At 44.0% G+C, this 27,990-nt stretch overlaps 3 protein-coding genes across 3 annotated transcripts; 2 read left to right on the forward strand and 1 right to left on the reverse strand.

The window, feature by feature from the left end:
• Positions 1–623: 623 nt before the first annotated feature.
• On the forward strand, positions 624–4,662 carry EAE98_003993 (uncharacterized protein; the record flags this gene model as incomplete). The annotated part of the gene is made up of 2 exons (XM_038951613.1): positions 624–1,031; positions 1,081–4,662. 2 exons carry the CDS (start codon positions 624–626, stop codon positions 4,660–4,662), a joined length of 3,990 nt encoding a protein of 1,329 aa, XP_038812086.1.
• A 3,629-nt stretch (positions 4,663–8,291) lies between these two features.
• Positions 8,292–11,359, reverse strand: EAE98_003994 (uncharacterized protein; the record flags this gene model as incomplete). Its single annotated transcript, XM_038951614.1, has 5 exons — positions 8,292–8,357; positions 8,412–9,353; positions 9,402–10,681; positions 10,745–11,072; positions 11,195–11,359. The coding sequence occupies 5 exons, from the start codon at positions 11,357–11,359 to the stop codon at positions 8,292–8,294; spliced, it is 2,781 nt and encodes a 926-aa protein (XP_038812087.1).
• A 3,610-nt stretch (positions 11,360–14,969) lies between these two features.
• On the forward strand, positions 14,970–27,980 carry EAE98_003995 (uncharacterized protein; the record flags this gene model as incomplete). The annotated part of the gene is made up of 6 exons (XM_038951615.1): positions 14,970–15,017; positions 15,076–19,153; positions 19,213–22,524; positions 22,575–23,195; positions 23,266–27,831; positions 27,886–27,980. 6 exons carry the CDS (start codon positions 14,970–14,972, stop codon positions 27,978–27,980), a joined length of 12,720 nt encoding a protein of 4,239 aa, XP_038812088.1.
• Between the last annotated feature and the right edge of the window lie 10 nt (positions 27,981–27,990).

Here is a 27,990-nt window from a genome sequence, read left to right on the forward strand (position 1 = left end):
ATACTCTCAAAATGACAGGGATTATTTATACTACTCTAAACTTATTGTATACTATATCTCTATATCTATTAATTTTTTTGAATTTTTTTTTTGAATTTCTATATAGATTGAAGCTTAAATATTTTAAAAATATTTATAGTTTTCTTTTAATTATTGTTATTAAAAAGTTATTAAAGATTTCATAAAAATTTCAATTTTGTATGTAATTTTTATACAAATTTGAAAATCGATATTTTAAAGCTTTAACTTTCAATATAGAAAAATCCTAAAAATCTAAAAATTTCAGAATAGGCTTAAATCGATCTAAATTATATATATACAAATTTTCATTAAATTATATTAAATGTTAATAGAGATATTAATAGGTCTAAAAAGTGATTTTTGGTGTAAAAGGGTGGCCCAAAACCCTGTTGGCCCGAAAGTAGGGTACCCGACTTACCTCGAGCCTACCAGCACGGACGACTTCATGATTACGTAACCACAACCTGTTTCAACGCGAACGCGACAACGACAATTACTTGTCAATAATTCGATTATTTACTTAGCAACGATAAATCCCACAGCTTCTCTGGACGCATACTATCCAACTACAGTTTCAATACTTCTCAGATGATTCGCACATCATGGCCGAATTCGAAATTGGCCAAACGGTGGAGCTTGGAAATGGTGCTATAGCAACTATTCTATGGATGGGAACGGATCCAATATTTGCTTCAGGGGACTGGGTCGGAGTTGAATTAGAAGATGGAGGAGGCAAAAATGATGGCAGTGTCTTGGGAAGGCGATATTTTCAGTGCGAGATGGGCAAAGGAATGTTTGTTCGCCCTTCTACTATTGCTATTATCGATCGACCTGCACCTCCCCCAAAAGCACCTGCGCCTGCAAAGAAACCTGGTCGACCAAGCAGCGTTGCTGCCCCGGCTGCACGAAGAACAAACTCTGTACCAGATAATGGCGTAAAAAGGAAAAGCATGAATGCTCCGAGCCCAAGCCCCAAGGGAAGACATCCCTCTGGCCCTTCAGGCCTTCGTGTATGTATACGTTCACATGATGCCATACATATTCTAATCCTACATCTAGTCTCCCACAAAATCCCCTACAAAGCAACTATACTCCGCAGGTACTTCGGTTGCCTCAACCTCCCGAACCGGTACACCTGCGAATTCTCGTGCGCCCTCTGCCGGCGTTACAAGACCTCGGCCATCATCTGTAAGTCGGACATCAATGGGCCCGCCACCTCCACCTGGAGGACGAGGAAAACCATTAGCTGGAGGTAGTGGTGTAGCAAATAGGGTTGGAGGACCTGCGACCAGGACAACTGCTTCTCGTCCCACCTCTTTGGCCCCTAAACGCACACTTCGACCTGCTCCGGACCGCGCACCATCAGGGTCTAGTCAAGTCAGTGATGGTACTCATGATACGGTTGATGAAGATAGATTGCTATCACCCTCACTGAGGAGTGATACGGATCAGTTGTCTCCGCAAGCTTCAAGCCCCGTATTTACTAGGACTGGGCGAGAAGCTTCGCCAGCAGGATCACCAGCCGGACAGCGTGTTGCAACGAGCACAGCGGCCAGCAGGGAGATTGAGGACCTGAAAACAAAGCTAAGGGTAATGGAGAAGAAACGAATGGAGGATAGGGAGAAGCTGAAAGGTTTGGAAAATGTTCAAGCTGAAAAGGAGAAATTCGAGGGGATTATTCAGAAGTTACAAACGAAATATCAACCTCAGCAACAAGAAATAACGGACTTGAGAAAACAATTGAAAGAGTTTGCTGCTAGATTTGAGGAAGTGGAAGGTATGCAAGCCGAACATGAATCGATACTTGAAATGGCAACCCTGGATAGGGAAATGGCAGAAGAAACAGCCGAAGTGCTCAGAACTGAATTGGATGCCTTGAAACAAAAGACTGAAGAGTTGGAGTTGGAGGTCGAGGTATTGCGAGAAGAGAATACAGAATTGGGAGGAGAAATGAGTGCAGAAGAGAAGACTAGTCAAAGTTATCTGCAACTGGAGAGAAAGAATGAACGATTAACGGAAGCCCTTCTGAGGCTCAGAGATCTGACACAACAAGCTGAGGCCGAGCTTAAAGACGAAATCAAGAGTCTACAAGAAGATGTTCGAGAGCTCGGTAGTGTCAAGGAACATTATGATGTGGTGAAGGGAAAACTTGCTCAGTCAGAAGCCATCATTGAAGATCTCCGCCAACAACTCGATAATGCTCTAGGTGCCGAAGACATGATTGAGGAACTTACCGATCGAAACATGAGTATGAGTGAGCAAATCGAGGAATTGAAAGTCACAATTGAGGACCTCGAAAGCTTGAAGGAACTTAACGACGAACTCGAGATTAATCACGTCGAAACCGAGAAGGAGATGCAGGAAGAAATCGACTTCAAGGAAAGCATTATTAATGAGCAAGCAAGACGAGCAGCCCAACAAGATGAGACCTTGGATGACATGGAATATACTTTATCGAGATTCCGTGAGCTAGTTACTAGTCTACAAAGCGACTTGGAAGATATAAGAGCATCACATGCCGTCACAGAAACAGAATCGGAACAATTGAACAGCCGAACACGTGCAATGCAAGACTTAAATATGAAGCTCCAAGTTTCTGCTGCCAAAACTCAAGTCAAGACAATCGACTTGGAACTACGTCGCTTAGATGCTCAGGAGGCATCGGAACATTTGTCCATCGTTCAGCTATTCTTACCAGATCAGTTCAATTCAGAAAGAGATTCAGTTTTGGCATTGCTAAGATTCCGACGTGTGGCTTTCAAAGCAAATCTTTTACATGGATTTGTTAAAGAGAGGGTAAACGGACAGCCACCTATTGGCCATGAGGACGACATCTTTGCTGGCTGTGATGTTCTTGACAAACTCGTATGGGTTGGTGCCATGTGCAACCGTTTTGTCAATGCCATCAGCCACTGCTCAATTGAAGAATTCGGCAAATACGAGGGCGCACTATATGAACTTGAACCTGTTGAGAGAGCACTCAATGGATGGATAGATGGCTTGAGAAGAGATGAATTGAAGGAAAAGCAATGTGCTAGCGAATTGCAACGTACTATTGCTCTCATGTCTCATCTTGCAGAGGTTCATCTTGGAGATAGCCTTGCTAATTATGCTGACGAGGTTCATATGCGTACTCTTGTCATGCAGAGTCAGCTGGAAAATGCTGCTGCTGCAATTTCGTCTACGAGAACCATGGTTCAAACTATCATACCCAGTCAAGAGGAGGATGATGAGCTCTTTGAACATTTCTCCAAGAAGACGGAGGCAGTCATTACCCAGACGCGCAGTGCAAAGGTCATTGTTGGAAAAGCAGTCAGAGAGATTGAAGACATGAAAGCTCGATCATTATCACTTATGCCTGACACTATTGAATCGTTTGAGCAATGCGAATTGGCAACTCAACAACTTACAGAATACACACGTCATGTAGGAAACGACCTGTACACGGTATTACACGAAGAAGGTAGAGCCGAGCCATACACATATGTAGAAGTTCAAAGTACTATCTACCAGACCACTTCAAACATACTTTCAACTGACGAATCCGACTTATTCTCTACCTACTCAAACAAGCTCAAATTTCTCAATAATCAACTAATCGATCTCTCAACTCTGACATCCGATCTGGATAAAACCCTAGAATTTGAGCTTGCAACAGCCCCTTGGATTCTCAGATCTCAAGAATTGAAATCTTCCAAGACTGTAACCGTTGACACTCAAGAAGAACTCCGTCGTCTGAAAGAAGACAATCATGAGCGTCTCCGTCTTATCGCTTTACGTGATCAAACTCTCGAAGAATCATCCGTTAAGATAGAACTTCTAGAAAGTCGCATGAGAGATGCTACCAAGAAGAACGAACGTATTAATGAACTTGAGCGCAAAATCGAAGTTGCCAAGTACCGTGAAGCAGAACTTGCTGAAGCAATCGAACTTCAAAACAAAGAATTATCAACTATGGAAGCTGATCGCGAGAAGTGGAAGAAGATTGCGGATGAAAGTAAAGCTTTGGGTGAAGTCGTATCTGGTTCTAAAGCAGGCCAGGAACGTGCTGTTGCCACTGCCAGAGAAATGGATGCGCTCAAGACTGAAATTGCTAGTTTGCAAGCTGCAGTTCGTTACCTCCGGGAAGATAATCGTCGGGTTAAACTTTCGGAACGCGAAAATATGTCTTGGTTGGATGAACCGTTGATTAAATCTAAATCAGTCGAGGAACAGAGGAAAGCATTGGTTATAGCAGAAGGTCAAGATGTGCTAAGCGAGCTCTTGACGCTGGCTACGGGGGAAAATTCGAGAATTTATGATTTGGGTGCCATAAAAGCAGATAGGGGCAAGTGGAGACCGGCAAAGAGTACACCGGGATACTGGGTTGCGAGACAGAGAGAGGAATATGAGGATTGGAGGGCATGGAAGGAGGAAGTTGTTAAGAAAGGGAGAGTTTTGGGAGAGAGGGAGGGAAATTTAGGAAGAGGAGTTGGAACCGGAAGAAAGGGGTTGAAGAGGGATGGGGAGAGAAATGTGGCTGCGAAAGTAGATCTGAGGTGGAAGGATTTAGAAGGGAAGGGGGCAGGAAGAGGGAAAGAAGTAGAGATTGTAGGGGCTGGAGAGTGGGAAGGTGTTAGGAGGGAATGGGGATTTGTTTGAGTGAATGTTTAGAATTTTGAGAGGAGAAATAGAGAAAGAAAGAAGAGGATGATTATACCCTGTGCTTTTGTTATCTATCCAGCTAGAATATCTGGTACATTTGATCAATGGTTGATTAAAGTATTATGGTAGCTACTTGATGAAGAATTGAATTGATTTTACCATAGCTCCTACTTTGCCCTGATGAAGTCTTTGGGTTCATTGTGACTAGCCCTGAAGAGCTGAAGTTCTTCCAAGTGAGTTCATAGAGGATATCACATATCACTTCCGGCGTCGTTTGGCAATCTGGTGACTCTCATGGTCTGAATATCACAAGATGTAATATATGGAAGATTTGAAGTTTTTATGTATAAGAATTGTCCTTGATCTTAATCTAAATCTCAAAATACTCTCTTCTTTTATATTTATCTACAGTACTAGGGCACAGATAGTGGCCGATCACCTAAATCACACCAAAACTCATCATTTAAACCAATAAATTTCAACATAATTAAATAAAAAATTATAATTTTTATTTATATGAATTTATTTACTTTTGATTATAGATTTCAGAAAAATTTATAGTTTATTTTTGAAATTTTAAATGATTATATTATATAGATTTAAAATATAGAAATTTGAAAATTCCAGAATTTACTAGTAAAATAAGCGAAATTTGAAGAACTTTTATAAGTTATTATTTTAATAATAAATTTCTGATTATATAATTTATATTAAAACTTAGAAAACTAAGAATATAGATCATTATTATATAAATAATATATAAAAAAAGATTCAATTAAAAAAAAATGATTATAAATATTAATAAATGATTATACAAAATGTAATGAATCGCTATTTTTTGGTGTGATTTAGGTGATCGGCCACTATCTGTGCACGGTCGCTGTACATGTAAATCTACATGCAAATCTATAACAGTAACAGAACATTCTCAATCGATTCGGTATATCTAGGTATCTATACCTACCTACCTATCTACATCCTTAACCCTACGCCGATTACACAATACATATTATACACATCCACCACCCACCATCCACCATCTCGTCGCATAAAATAAAATAAACAAATCAGTAGAAAATAATATTACAAAGATCTACTCTTCACATCGTGTATGATAGATAGATAAAACTCTGTTTCATATAACGCGAGGAGCTTGTGATATCTATTGTTCCCGAGGTTCCTAGAAGATTAATGGTATTATATCTATATCATCAGTATTTTGATTCTGGGTTGTAAATTGGTGATGTGGGTTTGGTGGTGGAGATTTTCTTTCTTTCTTTCTTTCATTTTTTTTTCAAAAAAAATAATCTTGTTTAAATAAATATATGAATATGTGAGTAGAAATCTTGATACGAGTACAGGTGTGAGTGAAGGGAAAGGTATGATTCAAGGAGAAGAGGAACGGGAGGAGCAGAGAAGGGGGAAGACAAATAGAAAAAGAGAGAGATAGGTTTGGAGAAGAGAGGAGAAGAGGAAGGTTGGAATCGGAAATTGGGAGTGATGAGAACTGTAATAATAATATATTGTATAGAAAATTTAAATCTTGAAGAGTTAATCTTGTGTTTAAATTTCAAATTTCAAATTTTAATACAAATATATACGTATATTGTATACTATATATACATCAAAATCATAATTACAAATAAACTAAACTGAATTAATCTTTTGTTTATATATCTATATACTTGTATAGAGATACCTATATATACCTAGGTAGGTAGCTTTAATTCTAGCAGTGGTATTTCTAGATCTATATCTTTATGTATCTATATAAATAATCACTTACTACTTACTACCTACTTACTACTCATTACTTACTACTCCTAACTCCCAGCCCCAAGCTCGGGGAGCAAACTAGACCTGCGCGAGACAGACCCGAGCAGACAGAAGACACGAGAGGGAGGAAGAGAACAAAGAAGAAACCCAGCGCCGCCGCGCCCGCCCGGCCCTCCCGCGCCGTCCTCCCCTCTCCCGATCCCTCCCTCTTTTCCCCTCTCCTCCCCTCCCCTCTTTTTTATATCCCCCCCCATATCCATATCCTTCTTCTATAGTCCTTTACTCTTTTTACACCTTTCTTCTTTTCTCCCTTCTCCTTTACATCTCTTCTTTTCTCAAAATCTCAAAATCTCAAAATCTCAAAATCTCAAAATCTCAAAATCTCAAAATCTCAACTCTACAATCACACAAACAACACCTCACTCCTCACTCCTTACCCAATACCTCCAACTTATAAATACCACCCACCACCTTATAAATACCCATCTAGCCAGTCAAATAAATAAATATAAGTAAATACCTATCTACTTAGCCAGTTAAGTAAATTAAATAAGTAACTCCAACCGCTAAACCCTCAAACAAAATCCCAATACTACACTGCACTCCTATTCATTCCAGCTTTCCACTCACAGTCTTTCTATTACCCTCCCTCTCCCTCTCCCTCTCCCTCTCCCTCTCCCTCTCCCTCTCCCTCTCCCTCTCCCTCTCCCTCTCCCTCTCCCTCTCCCTCTCTCTCCCCCAATCTCAATCTCAATCTCCATCCCATCCCATCCCACCCCATCCCATCCCCCCTATCCCATTCCATCCCACCCCTCCTTCCCCCAACACCATACACATACAGAAATATCACCCCCTCCACCCCCTATCACCCCCAACACACACCCATACCCATCCACCCACCCATCTAATTTCCATCCAGCACCCCAGAACTTTATAAGAAATTCAAAAATTTGTATCTATCTATTTATTCACTAACCCATCAACCCATCCACCAATCCATCCATCAACTCATCCATCAACCCATCCATCAATCCATCCACCAACCCATCCACCAACCCATATATATCCATTCATCACCTTCAAGCCAGCTCAAAACCCAGTCCAACCCAGTCAAACCCAGTTCAAAACCAAGCCAAAATTTCACTTAATCAAAAACTCGATCGTCCACCACCCAAACAATCCAGTCTAATGCAGTCGACAAGTCCTCCACTTCACTTCACTTCGCTTCACTTCACTTCACTTCACTTCACTTCACTTCAATCCCTCAAGCACACTCAAATTCAAATTCAAAACCAAAGTCAAATCAAAGCAAAATCCATAAATAGAAACACACACACACACACACACACAAACACAAATGGGGATATCATTGATCATTTATTCTTAATTTTTATTTCTTCCCCCCCTTTCCTCCTTTCCTCCTTTCCCCCTCTCACCTCACCTCACCTCACCTCTCCTCTCATCCCCTTCCTCTCCCCATTCCCCCATCCATACCCGTCTTTAATTTCTCTTCCTCCTAACATCTCGCTAAAACGACAAAAAAAGAAAGAAACAAGCAAGCAAACAAGCACCCAAAGTATTTCTCCGGTACTTTTACGACCCACGCCAAATCCTATACCATTCGCTACCAATGCAGCAGTACCTGTATAATCTGATTTATTCCCAATCCACTCCCCTCCTTCTAGCAAGAAATCCAGCAAGCTTCCAAACGAGAGAGAGCATGGTTCTTTCTTTCCCCAATATTGGCATTTATGCCCCTCCTCCAAAGATACTTCAAAGGCATCGGTATCAACTGAGAAGAACTGTACAAGTCGTATTTAATAATTTAGGTTATCTCTCAATAACGATATTTAATCACCCAAAGCTTTCCTCAAATCCGTCCATTTACGAGTTAGAGCTTCATGGGCCGCATTCATCTATTTCATTATTAGTACTTCATTCATCAATCATCACCAGGGGCAATAACATACCTCAGCATATTTCATTTTTGTTTCCACCAAGTTTTGTTCCATTTCATTCATTTCATCCTCCAATTTTTGATTTTCTTCATGAACTTCTTGATTCCTCTTCATCAATCTATCCATCTCACTCTGTAATTTCGCTTCAATCTCATCCGGTAGCTTATCAATTACATTTTTCAGTTCTTTAACTTGTTCTTTAAGAGTTTCGGCTTCTTCATGAATCTCTTGATTTTCGACTTTAGTTCGAACCAATTCAGTCGCCAAAGCTGCGTGTTCCGTATCGTGAGATTCGACTCTTTCTTCTAAACGTCGAACTTTGTGTGTGAGAGAGATATTTGTTGATTTTAGGTGTTCCAATTCTGCTTCCCGATCCTTTTCTATCTTGGTCTTTTCCTCCCACTCTAATGCGTAAGTTTCCAGCATTTTAGGAGTGATTTTGACGGCACAAGCATCTTGAATCATATGATCTGCTCGGTAAACTTCCTTATCAATACTTGCTCCTGAATTTCCAAAGAAACCAGATTCCAGAATTGATCCTGCGGAAGGAGAAGCATCAATGTAAACATCGAAAAGTCGATCTTTCAGGAATGTAGTTAATGCAGCCATGTCATTGAGGGTGAGTAGATGAGCTGCATTCTTTTGCATGAGTACAATTCCAAATTTGAGAATAGCTTCGAGACCCTCGCTTAAAATGAGATCGTAAATTCGAAGCACAAGTTGTAATGGAAATCGATAGGCGAAAAGAGTTAGAAACCATTGCGTGGCATATAGGTGGGGCGTGACTTGACGTCGATGGAGATGGCAATATAATGCTGGTTCAAAGTCTTCCAATAATCTCTCAAACTGATAAAGATGTTTATGTAGACCTGGCATATCCTGAATAAAGAGATCTCGAAGGTGATACTGATTCATAAGTCGTACTAATAGACAGAATGCTTCTTCTTCGGGCATCTATTGAATGTTAGGGAATATTCAGTAATAAGAGGTTTCGTATCTTACGTTAAAAAGCAAAGGCATAACTAAGAAATTCATGCCTTGTGCATAGCCAACACCTTCATCATAAAGAGCATATGCCTTGCATAAGCCAAATAATCCATCTTGTAGTCCAGCACTTGCAGCGAATTTCGAATAACTTGTTCGAGCACCCAAGTCCCGCTTTATGGCTCTCTCGAGTTTGGTCAATGCCGCCGCATCCTCCTTGGCTTTCCTTTTCTTTTCAGCCAAAGACACGGCTACATCCTTCTCACTAGGGGGAGAGGGAGATCTCATTCCATTGGTGATTGTTGTAGCGGGAGTAGACTTCTCGGAATGTATTGATGATGCTGATGAAACCACAGTCTCTTTTATTGATCCATTGCTTTGTGCCCCACTAGATGTACTCATCCTGTCCTTGTCCTTGTCTGTACCTCGATTGACCAAATTTCGATAGACAACCTCGAGCTCTTCATTCTTACTCTCCGCCAATACTTGCCACACCACACCTCTGATAGCATGCGGTATACCAGTTGCAATAGCGTGATTTAGTTCTTCTGCACTTGTTCTTGCAACTGCAGCTGGCCCTTCCCAGACAACGTTTTGCCATAAATCCCAATCGACCGGTGCTTCTGGATCACCCATTGCAGAAGGGCCTGCAGAAACTCCAGATGCCGTACCGGGGGCTAGTGCGGGGTTGACACTGACTGGATTAGGACTCGTAGGCGGACCGGGAGATACGGGAGAGGGGTCTTTGTCGTCGTGTGAGGCGGCAAATCCTAAACCAAGACTTGTACCTTGCCTGATGAGACCCCCAAATGCTGTATTGCCTGCCTCATCCTTTTCTTCAGGCAGCTCTGTTATGCCGGCCTCTTCTCGCATTCTCACAAGCTTAAATCTGTCCCTTAAACTATTCCTCGCAGGTCGTCTAACTCCATTCGCAGCGTCTGTGTCATTACCCTCCTCCAATTTGTTTAACATCATTTCGGGATTACTGCTAATGGTTGCTATCGAAGAAGCGGTATGTCTACGCTCAGTTGCTTGAGATGGAGGTAATGGCGGTGACTTGACGTTCTCTTTGGGAGCCGAGGTATTTCTCGACAGCCACGAGAACGGACTGGTTAGTTTTCTGGTGACAGGTGTTGGCGCAGGGAGGTTGGCAGGTGCGGGAGGAGGAGGAGGAGGAGGAGGGGGCGGTGAGAATGGCACATCTGGAAGAGCTCCAGAGAGGCCCTGCATTGGAGTTACGGTATTGGGCTTTGGAGGTAATTCGGGTGGTTGATCAGGTCTTGATTCATCTGGTGCTACTAAAATCTTGTGTATCAGTATTGCTCTTCCACATTGTTTAAATATTCGGCGGGCCTAACTACCTTTCGAAAGGGGAGGAGGCGGTGGAGGCGATCCAAAATCATCACCGTCTTCGAGATTCACATTATGGAGGGATGTAGCGGACATGCGATGAGATGTTAAAAGGGGAGATTTAGGTGGTGGACTATCGGATTCTATTTGTTCGTCATTCGTTTCGCCATGCGTTTCTGGAAGTGGTACTGTTGGGACTGATGGGATATCGGTACTGCTATCTTGTGTATTGCTCTTAATAGATGATGATCTTCGTTTCGTTAAAGATCTGGTCCTTTCAACTGGGGAGGTAAGAGTATCGGCAATGTCTTCAACATCATTGGCATCCTCGAAGGTGTCCTACCAGAAAGATTCGAGTTAGTAAATTGGTTGGTTCCAGTCTAAAGCAGGTAGAGCTGTTGTGCAACTCTGGAGGACAAGCCAAATAGGGGATTGAAAGTAAATAAAGAAGATAAACGAACACTCTCATGATCAGAACTCTGATCAACACTCTCTTCTTTCTCCTCTTTCTCCTCTTTCTCCTCGATCTCCTCTTTCTCTACTTTCTCTTCTCTTTCCTCTCTCTCTTCCATTATGGAATCTTCTTCGGAATCGGAAATATGTTTTTGATGTTCGTGATCCGCCATCTTTTCATGAATATAAGAGAAGAATGTGTATCGAGGAAGGAGGATTCTCGTAATGTGAGGTGGGTAGTAATGACTGGTCTGGTTGAGGTGGTTTTAATAGGAAGGTACTTTATTCCATGCCATCCAAGATGTCAAGAAGGTATATTAAGTAGTAGGTGGGTAGGTGAAGTTAGAGGTAGTGAGTGTGTGGAAAGCAAATGCGGCCGCTTTGTATTTTTTGGGAGATGAACTCAAATATGTGTAAGAGCAATCAATCATTCAATGCATCCAGAGTAGGAACTTAGGAAGAGGCTCGTGTACAATATCGAAGAGGGACCGGTGGATTTGTTGTACCCAGTATGAATTGTGGAGTTCTTTTTTTTTATGTAATTTCAAGGGGTCCAAAAGAAACAGAGGTAAAAAGTAATTTTGACTTGAATCACATAAGTCATGTCTATCTTAATGATTCATATGATTTTCCATCTCCAAAGTTCAGGAGTGTTGGGTTATTGTGTGAGAATCCTATGTTCCTTTCGTTTGATATGTTCATGTAAAGAAAGTAGCAACGTCCCGGGGATACAAGATTCGATCGCGCCTCGGAGAATTATATTCCTTTGTCGCTAAGTGGGAGGGAAGGGGGGAAAGAGAGTTTAAAGGAAGTCGAATGCAAATGGGGGAGAGGGGGGGAAGGACGTTCTTGATATTCCCGATATTCTCGATGCTTTTTTGAGGATATAGGAATGTAGGATTGTGATAAGAGTTATGTGAATATCTATCTACCTAGGTACCGAGTAGGTAGATTGGTGGAGTCATGAACTTGATATCAAAGCTACGTAGATACCTTCCTAGTACCTACTACCTACCTAGTATCTCCCGACTTGCACCTTGGTGTCCATGATATGATGTGAATTTCCGAAGATGGCAGGATTTGAAGACACATCAGTTAACCTTACATATCTTCTTTCTCATGCCTCACTCTCCGAAATCAAAAGTCACTCGGAATTGACTTCCTACATACACATATGTACATCCTCGTACAGACGGAGTAGACTACCGGTATGAATATTCCAACAGGGGGAGGGGGTAAGAATGGAGGCGACTATACCCAATTGATCCATCAGTCAACATTTCTCCCAAGATCTGGTGGATATAACCATTAACCATGTAACTTTAGCCACATAACGACATCTTCAGGGGTGAATCTAGCTTATTTGGTCTCTAGTTTAACCGTAGCATCTTTGATTTTGCGAGGTAGACTGGGAGACTGGTACGAAGTAGTCTCGAGGTAGTATACCGGTAGTATAGTATCAAAGCCTCGACGAGGACCAGGAATTGATTTGATAGGTTCATCCGTTTGATCTTTTTCTAAAGGGGAAGTTTCTTAATCGATCATTTAGCTTTGGATCTTTAGATCGGAATTATGAAACTTGAAACTTTTCCTCTTTTCCTCTTTTCCTCTTTTTGGTTGTACTGTTACCCAGGTAATAGTAACATATTTTTATATGTTTCAGAATATTTCTGTTCACAAACTTCTAGGGCGGCTAAACGCAATCGTTGGTTAGCATCCAATTGAATCGGTAGAGAACTTCACTTTGGTAGTAGGTATCCCTTTATCCAACCTCTCCGATTAATTTATATTGTTCCGATTTGTTGAGTGGAGCGGGATTATGCATATGGAGTAGTCGACCGCTCATTCATTCATACAATACACCCATCAATTCTATCTATCTACCTACCTACCCAAGTAGGTATATCATCGATCGAGCAAAGCGAGTAAAGCCTCCACGGCAGTGGCTCCCAGAGGGCCAGCGGAGCGTCATTGCTAGCTACCGCTACTGTTAAGATGAATAATGGTATGGTATGGTCTGGTATATATGAGATGTGAATACTCCTACCTAGTGCATTTAAATTCTTTTTTCCTGAGAGTTACTAGGTACGTACAGTAGTAACGGGACTGACGACACTTCTGAGAATGTCTTGCTGAACAACAAAAGCGTTATAATACATCCAATGATAGCTCTTTGATCCTTGTTAAAGATCCTAAGTAATGTTGATTTTGGAATCCCAGTTGTTGTATCGAGAGCATCTAAGTACCCGCCCACCTACCTACCTTGTAATGATTGAATGACGCTCCGCTGGCTCTCCGAGGGCCACTGCCGTGGAGGCAGACTATGTGAATATATCATTATCACGGGGAGATGATAACTAGAGCATCGGCGGCACCAAAGGTAGAAGGTAGATACATGGTAGTTCATCCATTGAGAGCTTGCTTGCACATCAAGGTCTAATAGGTTTTGCAAATCTCTACTCCATACCTTTCTACCTAGGTACCTTGTAGCTACCTGTTACATGTTCCTGTTCTGTTCTTGGTTCCAAACGTGTGAGACCTTTTGGAAGCCTTGTCAAACAAGGCTGAATGAGTTGTTTCAAGGCTTCAGACAAGGCTACCAACCAATATGAAGCCTTTTGAAGCCTTTTGAAGCCTTTCGAAAAATGATACAAGGAGATGACAAGAAAAGAGGGAATGGAATAAACATAATCACAAGATGCCTAGTCCCTATCCACTTCATATCATATTAATAGATAGATCAGTCAATACCTACCTAGGTACTTATTAGATTCTTCGAATTGATAGGAGAATTTATTGATGATTTAATTATTTTATATCTTTTTAACTGTGTTCGAACTTTTCATGCTGGTGTAAAGTGTAACAAGGTATTACATAAGGCATTGGACAAACGAAACATCCAAGCAAGCAAAAAGCATTCCAACCCATCAATCAAATCGAATCAAATCAATCCATTTTAATAAAATGTTAACAAGACTGACGTAGTTGCTCTTCATTAAGCGATTGTACGATACGTAGTGAACATTCAGCCTTGAGAAAAAACTAAGGCTTAGTAAAGAGTAAAAGCGGCGTTGTCAAAAGAGCTTCAACGAGGGAAGAGCTTCATCAAAAATTAATCCCATCACATCTCCAACTTCCTTTCCACCCAGAACAAACTCAAAATCCATAACACAATCCCCCCCGTCACCTCAACCCCACCACCACCACCACTACCACAACATAATAATTAAATCCTTCGTTCTTGAAAGTTCTCTCAAACTTCAAGAATTCATCAACTCGAAGAGACTTTCTTTACTACGACTTAATACATCTCTCATTCACAGTCTGGTGTTTCCCACCCAGCGTCATCAAATCGGGAAAATCTCCATTTATCGATACGGCAAAGTATTGAAAGGCGCCTGCACCGTACCTTTCAACACCATCACTTTTTCGATATCTCCAATTTCTTCACCAAGTACCTCGCACTACATACAGAATCAACCCGACCCTGTACACTTTCAACATTATTTTCTCATTTGCACTTCGTACGAAAAGTTTATCTGCGAGCAGGTAACTAGCCTTGTTTAACTTACCCATTTCGCACATTTCGCGCGACTGTACATAGTTGCCTCAAAAGTCAAGTTACGCTCACGGCGCAAACGCACCAAACGCCATCTACCTACAGTTGGTCCTGCCATATATCGTCGCACTCTTTTTTTGAGTTGTCAAGAAATATAATACCTGTAGAGGTAGTGGAGGGGGTCGTTTTCATTTACCTGCGGTTTTGCCGCGCCTGCCGTCATCATGGTCAGAATCATCAAGACAATACAGCCTAAGCATGTTGAAACCTTAGTAAGTGCCTTTTTTTCTTTGATCAATCTGCATCGTCAAGCTGACCCTCTATCTTTAGTCTCCTTTCGTCAGCGAATTCGGAAAAACCGCATGCTCCATATCTCTGCCCCTCCTCCCACAACATCTCGCACAATTTCCTACAAGATGGCCTTTTCCCCGTGGCGACCTTTGTCATTGGATCTCTCTCTTGAATCGCTTCGATGTGATACTTGAAAGATTTTGCACAACATATAAACTCGCAGATGGTCCTCAAAAGGTGGACTTCGGTTGTGAGATGCTGAAGTCGAATGTAGGAGCAGCAGCGGATGATACGAAGACCTATGACCTGTTGGAGCTGGGCTATGGAGAAGATGGAGATAGACAATTGATCGAGGCGATCTTGAAATTCTCAAAGATGCTTCTGGAAAATTGTGGCAATCGCAGTATTTATTCCAGCAGTCCGCATCTGGGGAGCTTGCTCAATACTACGTCTTTGTCATTACTCGAGAATACTCTTCTTGTTACATCCCAATTAGCCCAGAGATACAACTCTGCTATGAAGCGTGTCGGATCTGCTAGGAGTACTAAGCATCTATTGGCAGAGCATTACAATATCGATCTCAACAGAGTTCTTCAGCTGGCACTGCCTTTCAGCAAGACTACCACTAGTTCTCCAGGCTCGGGGCACCCAACAACACCCAATCCCACAACACCTGGAGCCAAAGGCAAGGAGAAAGACAAGGCCTATTTCAACCTTCCGGTAAGCCCCAAGAATTCAACAACTGTTGTCTATGCAAACGATCTTGTTTCCATATACAAAGGCGGATCGGGTGTCAGTACAAATACAAAGAGCCCTCGCAGGAGTTCAGTTAATACTGCTTCACCTCAATCGCAAGCAAGCTGGGATGAATGGGGCGATGTCAGAATGACTTATTATCCTAAAGTCAAGACTGAATCCGAGCCGGCCAATATTGCTTTGAAGCCAGTCGAGACTGTTCCTATCCCTTCTGGACAACCGCCCATCACTCCAACACCTGTTCGCAGATCATCTAACCTTGGCCCGAACGCTCAACGCGCGAATAGATCGTCGGCACCCGAAGAAACATCCCCAGTATTGGCACGCACTCCAACAATGCCTGCGGACGATGCCCAACGACAGAATGCTAAAGTCATAGAGATTTCTTCAGCAAAGCTCAGATCCACAGATATCTATTCTTTGATGGAGGAGTATAGTTTGGACCTTCCCCAAGATCTGCAATATGAGCTATTTACAAAGATTCGGATTGCAAAAGCTCTCATCTCTTCATTGGAGACTCGACAACAGGCTCTCGTGATTAGAATGCTTGCTGTTGCAAATATGGCTAATGTCTACGCCGAACCAGTCTTCCTCGAGAACATCATGAAACAAGACAGCGACGAGCCAAAGCGTTTACAATTTATCTATCAAGTTGCTGATTTGGTGCACCCACCGGCCGAAGGCGACATCGCTGTCTCTACATACATGCAAACGCTAGCATTTTCGACGCTCGAGGCTATCGCGGGTATCTCATCAAAATTTCAAGATGTCTGCAAAGCTTTGAACACTACCATAAATCATGGTGTAATGTTGTATGTCATCCGTAAAGCTGTGGCAGAGATGGCTGTGGAAGATCTCGGTGACAAATTGACAGAAAAGGATCAGTGGCGAAATGCTTTATTCTCACTCATGACCAGTTTCTGCCAATACCCCCGCACTGCAGAGGGTCTTGTCACAGCTGGCTTGATACCTATCATGATCGAAATTCTTGGCCTTCGCACCACTGTGGCCCAGCGTTATCAGCCGAAAACTTTGTCGTTCCTGGACAATGTAGTGTACAGTGCTCGTGAAGCCTTTCAGATATTGGTCAATGCAAATGGCCTTGATCGAGTTTCTGATCTGATTGTTCACGAGACCACAGTTGCCTCAGGCATTGCAGAATCCGGCAGTGTAATGCCAGTCGAACATCGTTCACCATCTACTGATTATGAAGTCCCTTTCTATCAACAACAAATCTTGAAATGGCTATTCAAATTCATTCACCATATGATGTCATCTGCGAACAGTTACGGAGGTAACTTTGATCGTATCTTGCGCAACCTTATCGATTCTTCACAACTGCTTGGTAGTTTGCGTCAAATCATTGGAAATGGCCGCTGCTTTGGTTCCATTGTCTGGACTAACGCCGTTGGCATTCTAAATGGTTTTATCAATAATGAGCCCACGAGCTTTGCAATCATTGCAGAGGCTGGTTTGAGCAAGGGATTTCTAGAGGCGGTCACCGGTAGTCCACTTGTGTTACCATCACCCAAGGAACCCAAGGAAGAAAAAGATGTTAGGAGGCGGCGGCGTAGTTCCGCACGCATCCCTCTCGAAGGACCTGATGGGGATATCGCATCATCTGATGAAGAAGAGGAAGACTATGACGATGACGATGACGATGATGATGATGGACCCCTTTTTGATCTCACGACCACACAACCGCCAACACTAGCGATGCTTCAAGCTCCCCGCGATGGCCCTCTTGCCCGCGGCATTATGCCAACCCAAGAGACCATCAATATCATCCCTCAAGCATTTAGCGCGCTCTGTTTGAATAACACTGGTATGAAGATGTTTCGAGCCTCTCATGCTCTGCGTTCATTCTTCGAGATATTCGAGAGCCCTGAGCATGTCAAATGTATGGAGTCCAATGGAGAGTTGCCATCCAGTTTAGGCGCCACTTTCGATGAATTGGCACGTCACCACCCAACTCTCAAGGGCGAGATCATCAATGCCATTCTTGTTATGGTTGTCCGAGTTGGATATTTATGCAAAACAAAGGCAGAGAAAGATAGAGCTGGCGCTAAATTGTGGGAACACGATTCGGCCGGTAACGTCATTGCACTAGGCGCCGCTTCACACAGCCCCTCGGATGCGAAAGGAAAGGGCAAGGCTGTCGATAGTGGCAGTGATGTTGAGATGCGCGATGCCGATGACACTGCATCCACTCCAGTATCAACCAAAGAACCCGATATTTCCATGACACCATACATTACCTCTGTCGCTTCTTTTCTTGCCACTGTATTAAATAATTCATCGGTTCGTAGCGAATTTTGTGCTAGAGGTGGAATTGAGTATGTGCTTGATCTCGCTGAATCTCAAAGTCTGCCAGCAAATTTTGGAGACGGAATTTCTTCGCGCAATTTGCAGAACGTTATTGCTCTTCTCGCCGAGCAAAAACCATACCTCGTGATTCCATCTCTTTTGAAGCGAGCTCAGGCTGCCGCAGATGTCCTTGAGTCATTTGCCAAACACGATCTCAGCACATCTTTCTTTGCTCCATTTGTGGACAGCCAAAGCCGTGAACATGCCGACGAAAAGATATTGGCTCAAGGCACTGCTTTCGCGAAAGCTTTTGTCAATGTTCATTCATTAGTCGCCAATTTGACCGCTTCCATACAGGGATCTCCATACAGTCACAGGAACACTCCGTCTGGCTTCAACTCCATGAATTTCGCTGATCACTACAACCGTTTGATTCAAACCCTTGGCCCACTCTTAGGCGCATCTCTCAAGGAAGAAATCTTGTTACAGAGACTTGTTCCAAAGAGCTGGCAACAAATACCATCAGCACGAATCAAGGATAATGGAATTAGCGATATGATCCCGGACACTGTTGTTAGTACAGAACCATCTCCGCCTGTTGCAAACGTTTCAACATCAACTGTCGAACCTGACACTTCATCTCCATCCGTTGACGTTACGGCCTTGCCTGTTGCGTTGCAAACAGAGCTCGCGAACGCAAATTCTACTTCGGATACACCCGCGAAGCCGGCGAGTCAATCAACTCAGAACGCTTCGGAACTTCAGAGCCTCGGAGCTTTGAACAATTCTGCTCAATTCCGAAACTTTGGCACGTTGCGCTACCTCCTTGGTAGAATGCCTCGAGTTATTGGTCCGTTTTTCCAGAACGTTGGCAAGGTTCTTCTTAGTAGGAGGAATCCGGATCCATACTACAGACAAAACCATACCACTATTGCCGAAGCTTTGTCTGAGTCTGTGCTCAAACAACTGGCACGTCCAGGTGATGATAATAGTATCGACAACTACTCTTATTGGATCGGATTGTTACATGTATTGAAAGATATGTTAGTCGACTGTAAGTACCATTTTCTAGTTCTTCCCGCAAACATGATCATGACTAATAATGCAATCTAGCCTCACGTCATGCAGATCGTCAGATCCAAACCATCAGTATTGTCTTGCAAGCTTTCAAGGAGCGTTCTGGATTTACTACCCTGAACCGTATTCTAGAAGCTTTTACTTCTGAAATCCGTGCTGGCAATAACAACTCAAACGAGCAACAAGGGGAGAATAAGACACCTGAAAAGACAATGAGGTTTGAGTTGGCGACTACTGGTGCCAAACAGATTCTTTCCTTGTATGCAATTCTTGTCAATTCAAAGCATATCATAGAAGTTCCGCAAACTGTGGCTATGATACTTCGCAGTGAACGAGATCGCGATCGTTCTCGGTCCGACTCTTTCACACCCGGCCAGTTCGTGGTAGAGCTTCGCATGGCAATTCTTCCTACTGTCCGAGGTCTGTGGGAATCTGATTTGATTGAAAAGGCCCCAAGCCAAATATCAGAGAAACTCATTGAAGTAATTCGTACTATTGCCTCAACGGAAGGTGAAACTGGAGCTATCAAGAGAACTACCGAAAATCAATCGGCTCGACAGCCAAAATCTCTCCGAAAGGCCTTCAAGATCAATTCTGATAGTGTGAACACACTCAAAGAACAAGGTTATGACGAAGACTTAGCCAAGGAAGCCCTGTATCGCTGCTTCAATAATCTTACCAATTCAACTGACTATTGCAAGGAACACAAGAGAGAAAGAACTCGCGGGCGCTGTCCAATTCCTGACGATGACATCGAGGTTGCTCCCGAGCCTGTTGGTAATTCTAGACCTTCAAGTGGATCCACTGGAACAGCAAGCCCAAATGAGCAATCCATTGCCACTGATCCTACCCAAACGGATGTAACAGCGATCATTAACTCACTTCAAACAGTAGCTACAGCTCCGACATCCGGTCAAACAGGCGCCCCTGAGCCAGCAAACGATCCTTTCACTCCTCAGGGCTTTAATCGCATGATGAACCAACTCGCCCCTGGCTACGAGAACGGCGCCGGATCAAGTGCGCCTCGTGAAAGTTCTGCGTCGAACCCTACACAATCTATCAAGGTCGAAGAGCCATCCTTCAAGCAAGTCACCGTTGATGACTTGAATGATGAACGAAAGCTTATTCGAGATAATTTGATTGATAAGTGCTTAGATGTCATCAATGCTCATGGCGATGTTACCTTTGAAATATCTGACTTGATTACTACCGTGGTCAATAAATCTCCAGATCACTCTGGACTGAGGAAGATTGTCGCCGAAACACTTGTTGTTGCTCTAATGTCATTCGCAGGTGCTGAGGATGTCCGCACTGAGGGTAATAAGATTGCTGCTTATGCTCATTTGTTGGCGTTGATGTTGCGTGAAAAACAATTCTACGCTGCTGCTCTGGGAGAGCTCAAGGAAAATCTCCCTACTTTACTCAGTTTTGTCAAGCTATCCCCTTCGCATTCCGCCGAGGAACCATCACCTTGGATCGCACAGATTCTTCTAATTGTTGAAATGCTTTTGAGCGAAGACGCCAAGCCAAGAAAGGCTAAGTGGACACCACCAAAAGATGAAAATGAAAAGGTTGTGGCACCTGTCCTTGAGCATGTAGAGCTCGCAGTATCCGATGAAGAAAGATCTCAACTATTAGAGTCTATCCTGGATATCCTTCCACGAATTGGAAAAGAAGAATCCCTCGCACTTGCTGTACTTCGAATCCTTGTCATACTGACACGTACCCGCTCAGTTGCGCAAGGCATGGGCGAAAAGAAAAACATCCAGCGATTGTTTGTTATGGCAAAGCAGCTTGCAGGGGCCAGTTCAACTCGCATTCACAGCCCTCTTTTGCTCATCCTTAGACACATAGTTGAGGACGACGAGACTATCAAACAGATCATGCGATCAGATATCAAGGCATTCTTCGATCACAATATTCGGCCACAGCGATCCCCAGTTGACCTTCAATTGTACTTGAGAGGATTGCAACATCTCGCCAATCGTGCCCCGGCACTATTTGTTCAAGTAACTAACGAGATGGTCCAATTTACAGGATGGCCTTTCCCATCGTCTGAATCGACAGCTCGGGTACCATCGTTATTACTCAAGGGTGATCCTCCAAGTGAAAGTCCATCCACAGCCAAGGCTTCTGAAGATGCTGTCCAGCCAACCGTACAAGCCACAGAAGACCTTACTCTTCAAGATCTTAAACCATCTACTGAAGTTATTGATACTGATATGCCGGATGTTGCAAAGGCAGTGTCTCCAGAGTATAAAACACCCGTAGTCGAGAATCCAGATGGTGTCATTCACTTCCTACTATGTGAACTCTTGAATTATAAGGATGTGGAAGACAAAGATCGTCCAACCACTAGCCATGCAGACAAGTCTACTTCGCCTGAACATGGAGACGTCGCCATGGTTGGTGCACCATCCGTACCTGACTCACCTGTACCCAAAGATGGGCAATCTACCCAGGATTCCACAAAACAGGAATTCAAAGGCGAGGAGCATCCCATCTACATTTACAGATGCTTCCTGCTGCAATGCCTCACAGAACTTTTGGCTGCTTACAATAGAACTAAGATTGAGTTCATTAATTTCAAGCGTAGCGCTCCTCCTCAGGCAATGACGCCTTCAAGGCCTCGATCTAGTGTGCTTCACTATCTTCTTTCTGATCTTTTGCCCATTGGAACACTGGATTACCCAGAAACCACCACAATTCGTAAGAAGCTAACCACATCGCACTGGGCCGACTCTGTTATCACTGCTCTGTTGAACAAGACTGGAGAACAAATCCTTGATAAGCTCCGAGAGCAAAGTGATGGAGAAGATGAGCCCGATCTCTTGTTCGTACGACGTTTTGTCCTAGAGAATATTCTCAAGGCTTACAAAGACGCAAGCGCTTCTACCGAGCCTCTTGAAATTAAATATGCCAGGATGCTCTCACTTGCCGATCTCATGATGCATATAATGACTGGAAAGGAGAATTTAGGAACTGCAGATACTTCTGTCAGCAAGAGATCCCAGATGCAACTCAAGCGTATTATGTATGAAAAGGGATACATTGCAGCCTTGACTGCCTCGGTAGCAGACATTGATCTCAACTTCCCTGGCGCAAAGCGAGCTGTCAAATATATCCTGCGGCCCCTGAAGCAGCTCACTCATCATGCTATCTACCTTAGTGAAAACGCACTTATATCTTCACCCCCAGGACAAGCTGACGACGATGACATTGAGTCTGCCACTTCAGTGTCAGATCTCGAAGACGACCGAGAAGAGACACCTGATCTATTCCGAAACTCGACTTTGGGTATGTTTGAGCAAGGGGAAGAGGGCGATACATCATCTGATTCCGAAGATGGTAAGTGCAAAAAATTATCATACTTGATGTACAAAGGCTAATTCTTATAGATGACGAGGACATGTACGAAGGTGAATACGATGATGGTATGGAGTATGAAGAGGAAATGGAGCAAGACGATGAGGAAAATGTCAGCGACGAAGATGATGATGAAGATGGCATGGGTCCTATCGAAGGTCTTTCTGGCGATCATGGTGTTGACGTCGAAGTCATCATGGAAGACGAAGATGAAGATGATGATGACGACGATGACGATGACGACGATAGCGAAGATGACGATGATGATGACGAGCATGGTTCTGACGGTATGGAGGAAGATGACGCTCGTATCGAAATTCTCGATGAAGCCGGAAATGTCCAAGAGCTTGCCGAAGACGAAGATATCGATGACTGGGAAAGCGAAAACGATGAGGACATGCAGGAAGACGACGAGGAAGATTTCGAAGAAGGCTACGAAGGACCAGGAGGAGACAACGAAGCTGCACGAGTTCATTCCCATTCCATGGGTGACATGGGCCCCATTGGGAACCTTGTTCGTGTGCTTGCCGGCGCTGGTGATGAAGAAGATGCCGTTGAAATGCTTCAACGTCTGGAAGAAGAAGGCGTTGGTGATCCGGAAGATGATGAGGAAGAACCTTTGGGTGAATACATGGAAGAAATCGAAGAAGAAGGTAAGCTTCGAAATCGATTCGTCTGCTTTAAGAGATCTGTCTATGAAGATTTACTAACTTGTTACAAAAGATGAAGACGACGAGGATGATATGGATGAAGAGATGCTCTTTGAGCAGGCATACCCAGGTCAGTCTAATATCAGACCAAGTTCTACGGTCCGACTAATAAATCAAGCGGACGGCCCTGGTCCTATCTTTGGTTGGGAAGGAGATGTTGAGCCTCCAATGGTCATCAGCCACCGTGGACATCAAGGCCGACATCGCCATGCATTCCCCAGTCCTTTCCCATTCCTTCCTGGAGGTTCGCGCGATCCACTTGGTGGTAGGTTACAACTCTTAGAATCAGAACTTATGAGCAGTTTTCTCGCAGAAAGACAAGCCGTCTCGGACCTAGCGGCAATCGAGGATGGCCTTCAAAGACAGAATAGGACTGATAGAATTGTAGTACCAGATTTCCGTTACCGAGCACATAGATCCGGCGCTCCACCCCCATATTCCATGGATGACGGCACAAACCCTCTACTTCAACGTAATGGCCCAAGCGCTTTAAGCAGACCTGGCCATCGAGGACCTCAAATCGGCAGCTGGATTCAAGCACCGGGACCCGGCGGCAGCTTGATAGACATGAGTAGCGTTCTTGGCGGACGTGCTTTCGGTGATAGCCCTGAACAAATCCTTGACATGATCAGATCCTTACGTATCCCAGGATCAATCGCTCGTAATGGACAAGCTTTACAGTTTCATATTACCGCTGGTCCTGGTCAGTTGCCAAGAGAACTCGAAGCGATGTTTGGAACACGTCGTCCTCGTAATGACAATCACCGTGATACCAGCGAGCCTGGAAGCGCTACATCTTTCTCTACTCAATGTACAGCTGCAAGATGGTCAGAAGAGTCTAAGCTACTCTTCGGACCAAGCAATGTTGAGAACGCTCAAGAGCTCAAGAATGAACTCATGGCAGCGCTCGTACCTCCTGCCATTGAAGCTGACAAAGTTCGCAAAGCAGCCGAACTGGAACGAATCCGCGTACTGGAAGAAGAAAAGAAGAAGCGATTAGAAGCAGAAAAGCTGGCTAGGGAAGCCAAGGAGGCAGAGGAGAAGGCAGCCAGAGAGAAGAAAGAGGCCGAAGAGAAAGAGGCAGCTGAAAGAGCTGCAGCTGAGATGGCGGCTGCTCAAAGTGCCCAGGCCGATGAATCCATTGAAGAGCCTGTCGAGGCGGGTAATGCCAACGCAACCGATGCCATGGAGGGTGTCCAGAGTGAAATTCCGGGAGCTACCAATGCAGAAGCACAAGAAACAGAGGTTCCAGCTGCTGATCGTCCTAGAGTTATGACTATGATTCGAAACACGCCATATGATATCACAGACCTGGGCATCGACGCAGAGTTCCTTGCAGAGCTCCCAGAGGATATTCGCGAGGAAGTCATCATGGCTGCCGTTGCCGAGCGACGTCAACAAGCCACTGCGACAGGTTCACAGCCAACCGACATTGAACAGGAATTCCTTGATGCCCTCCCAGATGATATTCGAGAGGAAATCATGCAGCAGGAAGCACAAGAACGCCGACGTCGTGAACGTAATGAACGACGAGAGGCTGCAGCAGCAGCAGGCGGAGCTCCACCAAATGGAGACATGGATCTTCCAAGCATCCTTGCAACCTTCCCACCAGCTCTTAGACAAGAAGTTCTGATGGAAGGTGATGAAGATTTCATGGCATCCTTGCCTCCCGACCTCGCTGCCCAAGCACGTCAATTACGCAGAGGTCAGCCAGATCATGCTGGCCACCCTGGAAGAGCACCTGTAGGCGTCATTCGCCGTCCAGCTCCTGGTGAAGAAAGTCGAGGGGCTCCTCAGCAACCAAGAGCTCGTCGGGCAATCGTTCAAATGTTGGACAAACAAGGGGTAGCAACACTTTTGCGGCTGATGTTTATTTTCCAACACAGCAGTTTCCGAAGCACACTCAACTCAGTTCTGCAAAATGTAGCATTGAACAAGCACAACCGTGCCGAGCTCATTAGCACCCTTCTTCATATCCTTCAGGATGGTAGTGCCGACATGACCGCAATCGAGCGAAGCTTTTCCTATCTGTCCGTCAGAGCCAAGCAACCAAGAGAAAAGGATCCAAAGACCCCTACACAAACTCTTCGACGAACACTTACTGGTCTCGGCTCGCTCGCCCAGACAAATTCTGAGGCATCGCCACTCATGGTAGTCCAACAATGTCTGACAGCTTTGGTCTACCTTGCTCAAACTAATTTGCATGTCGCATCGTTCTTCTTGACCGAGCACGAGCCATCTGGTGGACTGAAGCGAAGTCTCAGTCGGAAGGGAAAAGGAAAGGATAGCAAAGCCCCAAGATACGCTCTTAACTCTCTGCTCAGTCTTCTAGATCGTGATTTGATCATGGAGAGCGCAACCATCATGGAACAACTTTCGCTCTTACTTAATCTTATCACTAGCCCTCTCATTGCGCTAGAACGAAAGCAAAAAGAAGCTATCGAAGAAGCAGAAAAGGCCAAGGCGAGCGCAACTGCAGCCGAGACAGCCGAGATGGCTGAAGCCACTGGTTCCACCGATGCACCCAATCCTGACAACGTTACCGTAGGTGAGAGTGAGTCCACTGAACAACCACCGGTGGTATCAGATGAGACTGCTCCTGTAGAAAACACTTCCGCTGGGTCGACATCTGCTCCAGTACTTCCGGCACTTGTTATTCCTACAAGCGCTGATGCCGGTGAGGCCTCCGTCGTTCCAGATACCGACTCTTCGAAGCCCGAGGATACTTCTAAGCAAGAACAGAAGAAGGTTCATGTTTTCACTCCTCCTGTTGTTCCAGAACACAATCTTCGCCTGGTTACCAATATCTTCTGCTGTGAGTGCAACTCAAAGACCTTCCGCGAGACATTATCAACCATCAAGAATCTTTCCACCATTCCTGGCGCGAAGGCCATTTTCGGAAAAGAACTCATCGCCAAGGCTCGAGCATTGGGTGAAGTCATATTAATAGATCTCGAGGACCTTCTTCCTCAGATCCAAAAAGCTAGAACTGGAACTGAGATTCAGGGTGTCGCGTTAGCCAAGTTCTCACCACCGGCATCCGACCAGCACAAACTTCTACGTGTTCTCACTGCGCTAGATCATTTGTTTGATCCTAAGCGTGAAAAGAAGGATGATGTAGCCAGTGAAGCAGAGGTTTCCTCTGAGATTGTCGAAAAGCAAGATCTCGTGTCTAGCCTCTACGAGAACTCCACCTTTGGCCCAATGTGGGAGAAGTTAAGTGCCTGTCTCAGTACAATTAGGCAACAAGATCATATGCTTAGTGTCGCCACTATTCTTTTACCTTTGATCGAATCCCTCATGGTCGTTTGCAAGAACACTACATTGAAGGACACACCACTTAATCGAAGTGCAAAGAATAAGGAAATGGTTCTTGCTAGTCCCGTTCCAGAGTCTCGAATGGAGAACTTGTTCTTCACGTTCACCGAAGAGCATCGAAAGATTCTGAATGACCTAGTCCGACATACTCCAAAGCTCATGTCTGGTACATTCTCTTTATTGGTAAAGAATCCTAAGGTTCTCGAGTTTGATAATAAGCGCAACTACTTCAGCCGCAGCATTCACAGCCGAAGCCAGGGTTCTCGTGCAGTTCCTCCATTACAATTGTCTGTTCGTCGAGAGCAGGTATTCCACGACTCTTTCAAATCTCTCTACTTCCAGACTCCTGATCAAATGAAGTATGGAAAATTAAGCATTCGTTTCCACGGAGAAGAGGGTGTAGATGCAGGCGGAGTTACTCGCGAATGGTTCCAAGTTCTCTCTAGGCAAATGTTCGACCCTGGCTATGCTCTTTTCATCCCCGTGTCTTCTGATCGTACTACTTTCCATCCAAATCAATTGAGTAGTATCAACGAGGAGCATCTAATGTTCTTCAAATTCATCGGTCGTATCATCGGAAAGGCACTATATGAAGGTCGTGTTCTCGATTGCCATTTCAGTAGAGCAGTTTACAAGCGCATCTTAGGCAAGGCTGTTTCAGTCAAGGACATGGAATCTTTGGATCCTGACTATTATAAGTCACTCATATGGATGCTTGAGAATGATATCACGGATATCATTACCGAAACCTTCTCCGTTGATAACGACAAATTTGGCGTTGTCGAGACCATTGACTTTATTGAAGATGGGCGCAATGTTCCAGTGACGGAGGAGAACAAGCACGAGTATGTTCGATTGATGGTCGAATGGAAACTCACAGGATCTGTCAAAGCACAGCTTGATGAATTCTTGAAGGGCTTCCATGATATCATCCCTGCTGAACTGGTCTCGATTTTCAATGAGCAGGAATTAGAGTTGCTAATCTCTGGACTGCCTGAAATTGATGTTGATGACTGGAAGAGTAACACTGAATACCACAATTATTCGGCATCTTCTCCACAAATTCAGTGGTTCTGGCGTGCCATTCGCTCATTTGACAAAGAAGAGCGAGCCAAGTTGTTGCAATTCGTCACGGGAACCAGTAAAGTACCCCTTAACGGTTTCAAGGAGCTTGAGGGTATGAATGGTTTCAGTCGATTCAATATCCACCGAGACTATGGCAACAAAGAACGACTTCCATCTTCTCATACTTGTTTCAATCGTAAGTTACACTGCCTAAATCATACATCTAATCATATGCTAACCCAACTTCTAGAACTCGATCTTCCAGAATATGAAAGTTATGAGACCCTTCGCGCTCAAGTTCTTACTGCCATTACAGCAGGCAGTGAATATTTCGGTTTTGCATAAACATCAATTG

Source organism: Botrytis deweyae (genome assembly GCF_014898535.1).
Source record: "Botrytis deweyae strain B1 chromosome Unknown BDEW_007, whole genome shotgun sequence".
Lineage (NCBI taxonomy): Eukaryota > Fungi > Ascomycota > Leotiomycetes > Helotiales > Sclerotiniaceae > Botrytis > Botrytis deweyae.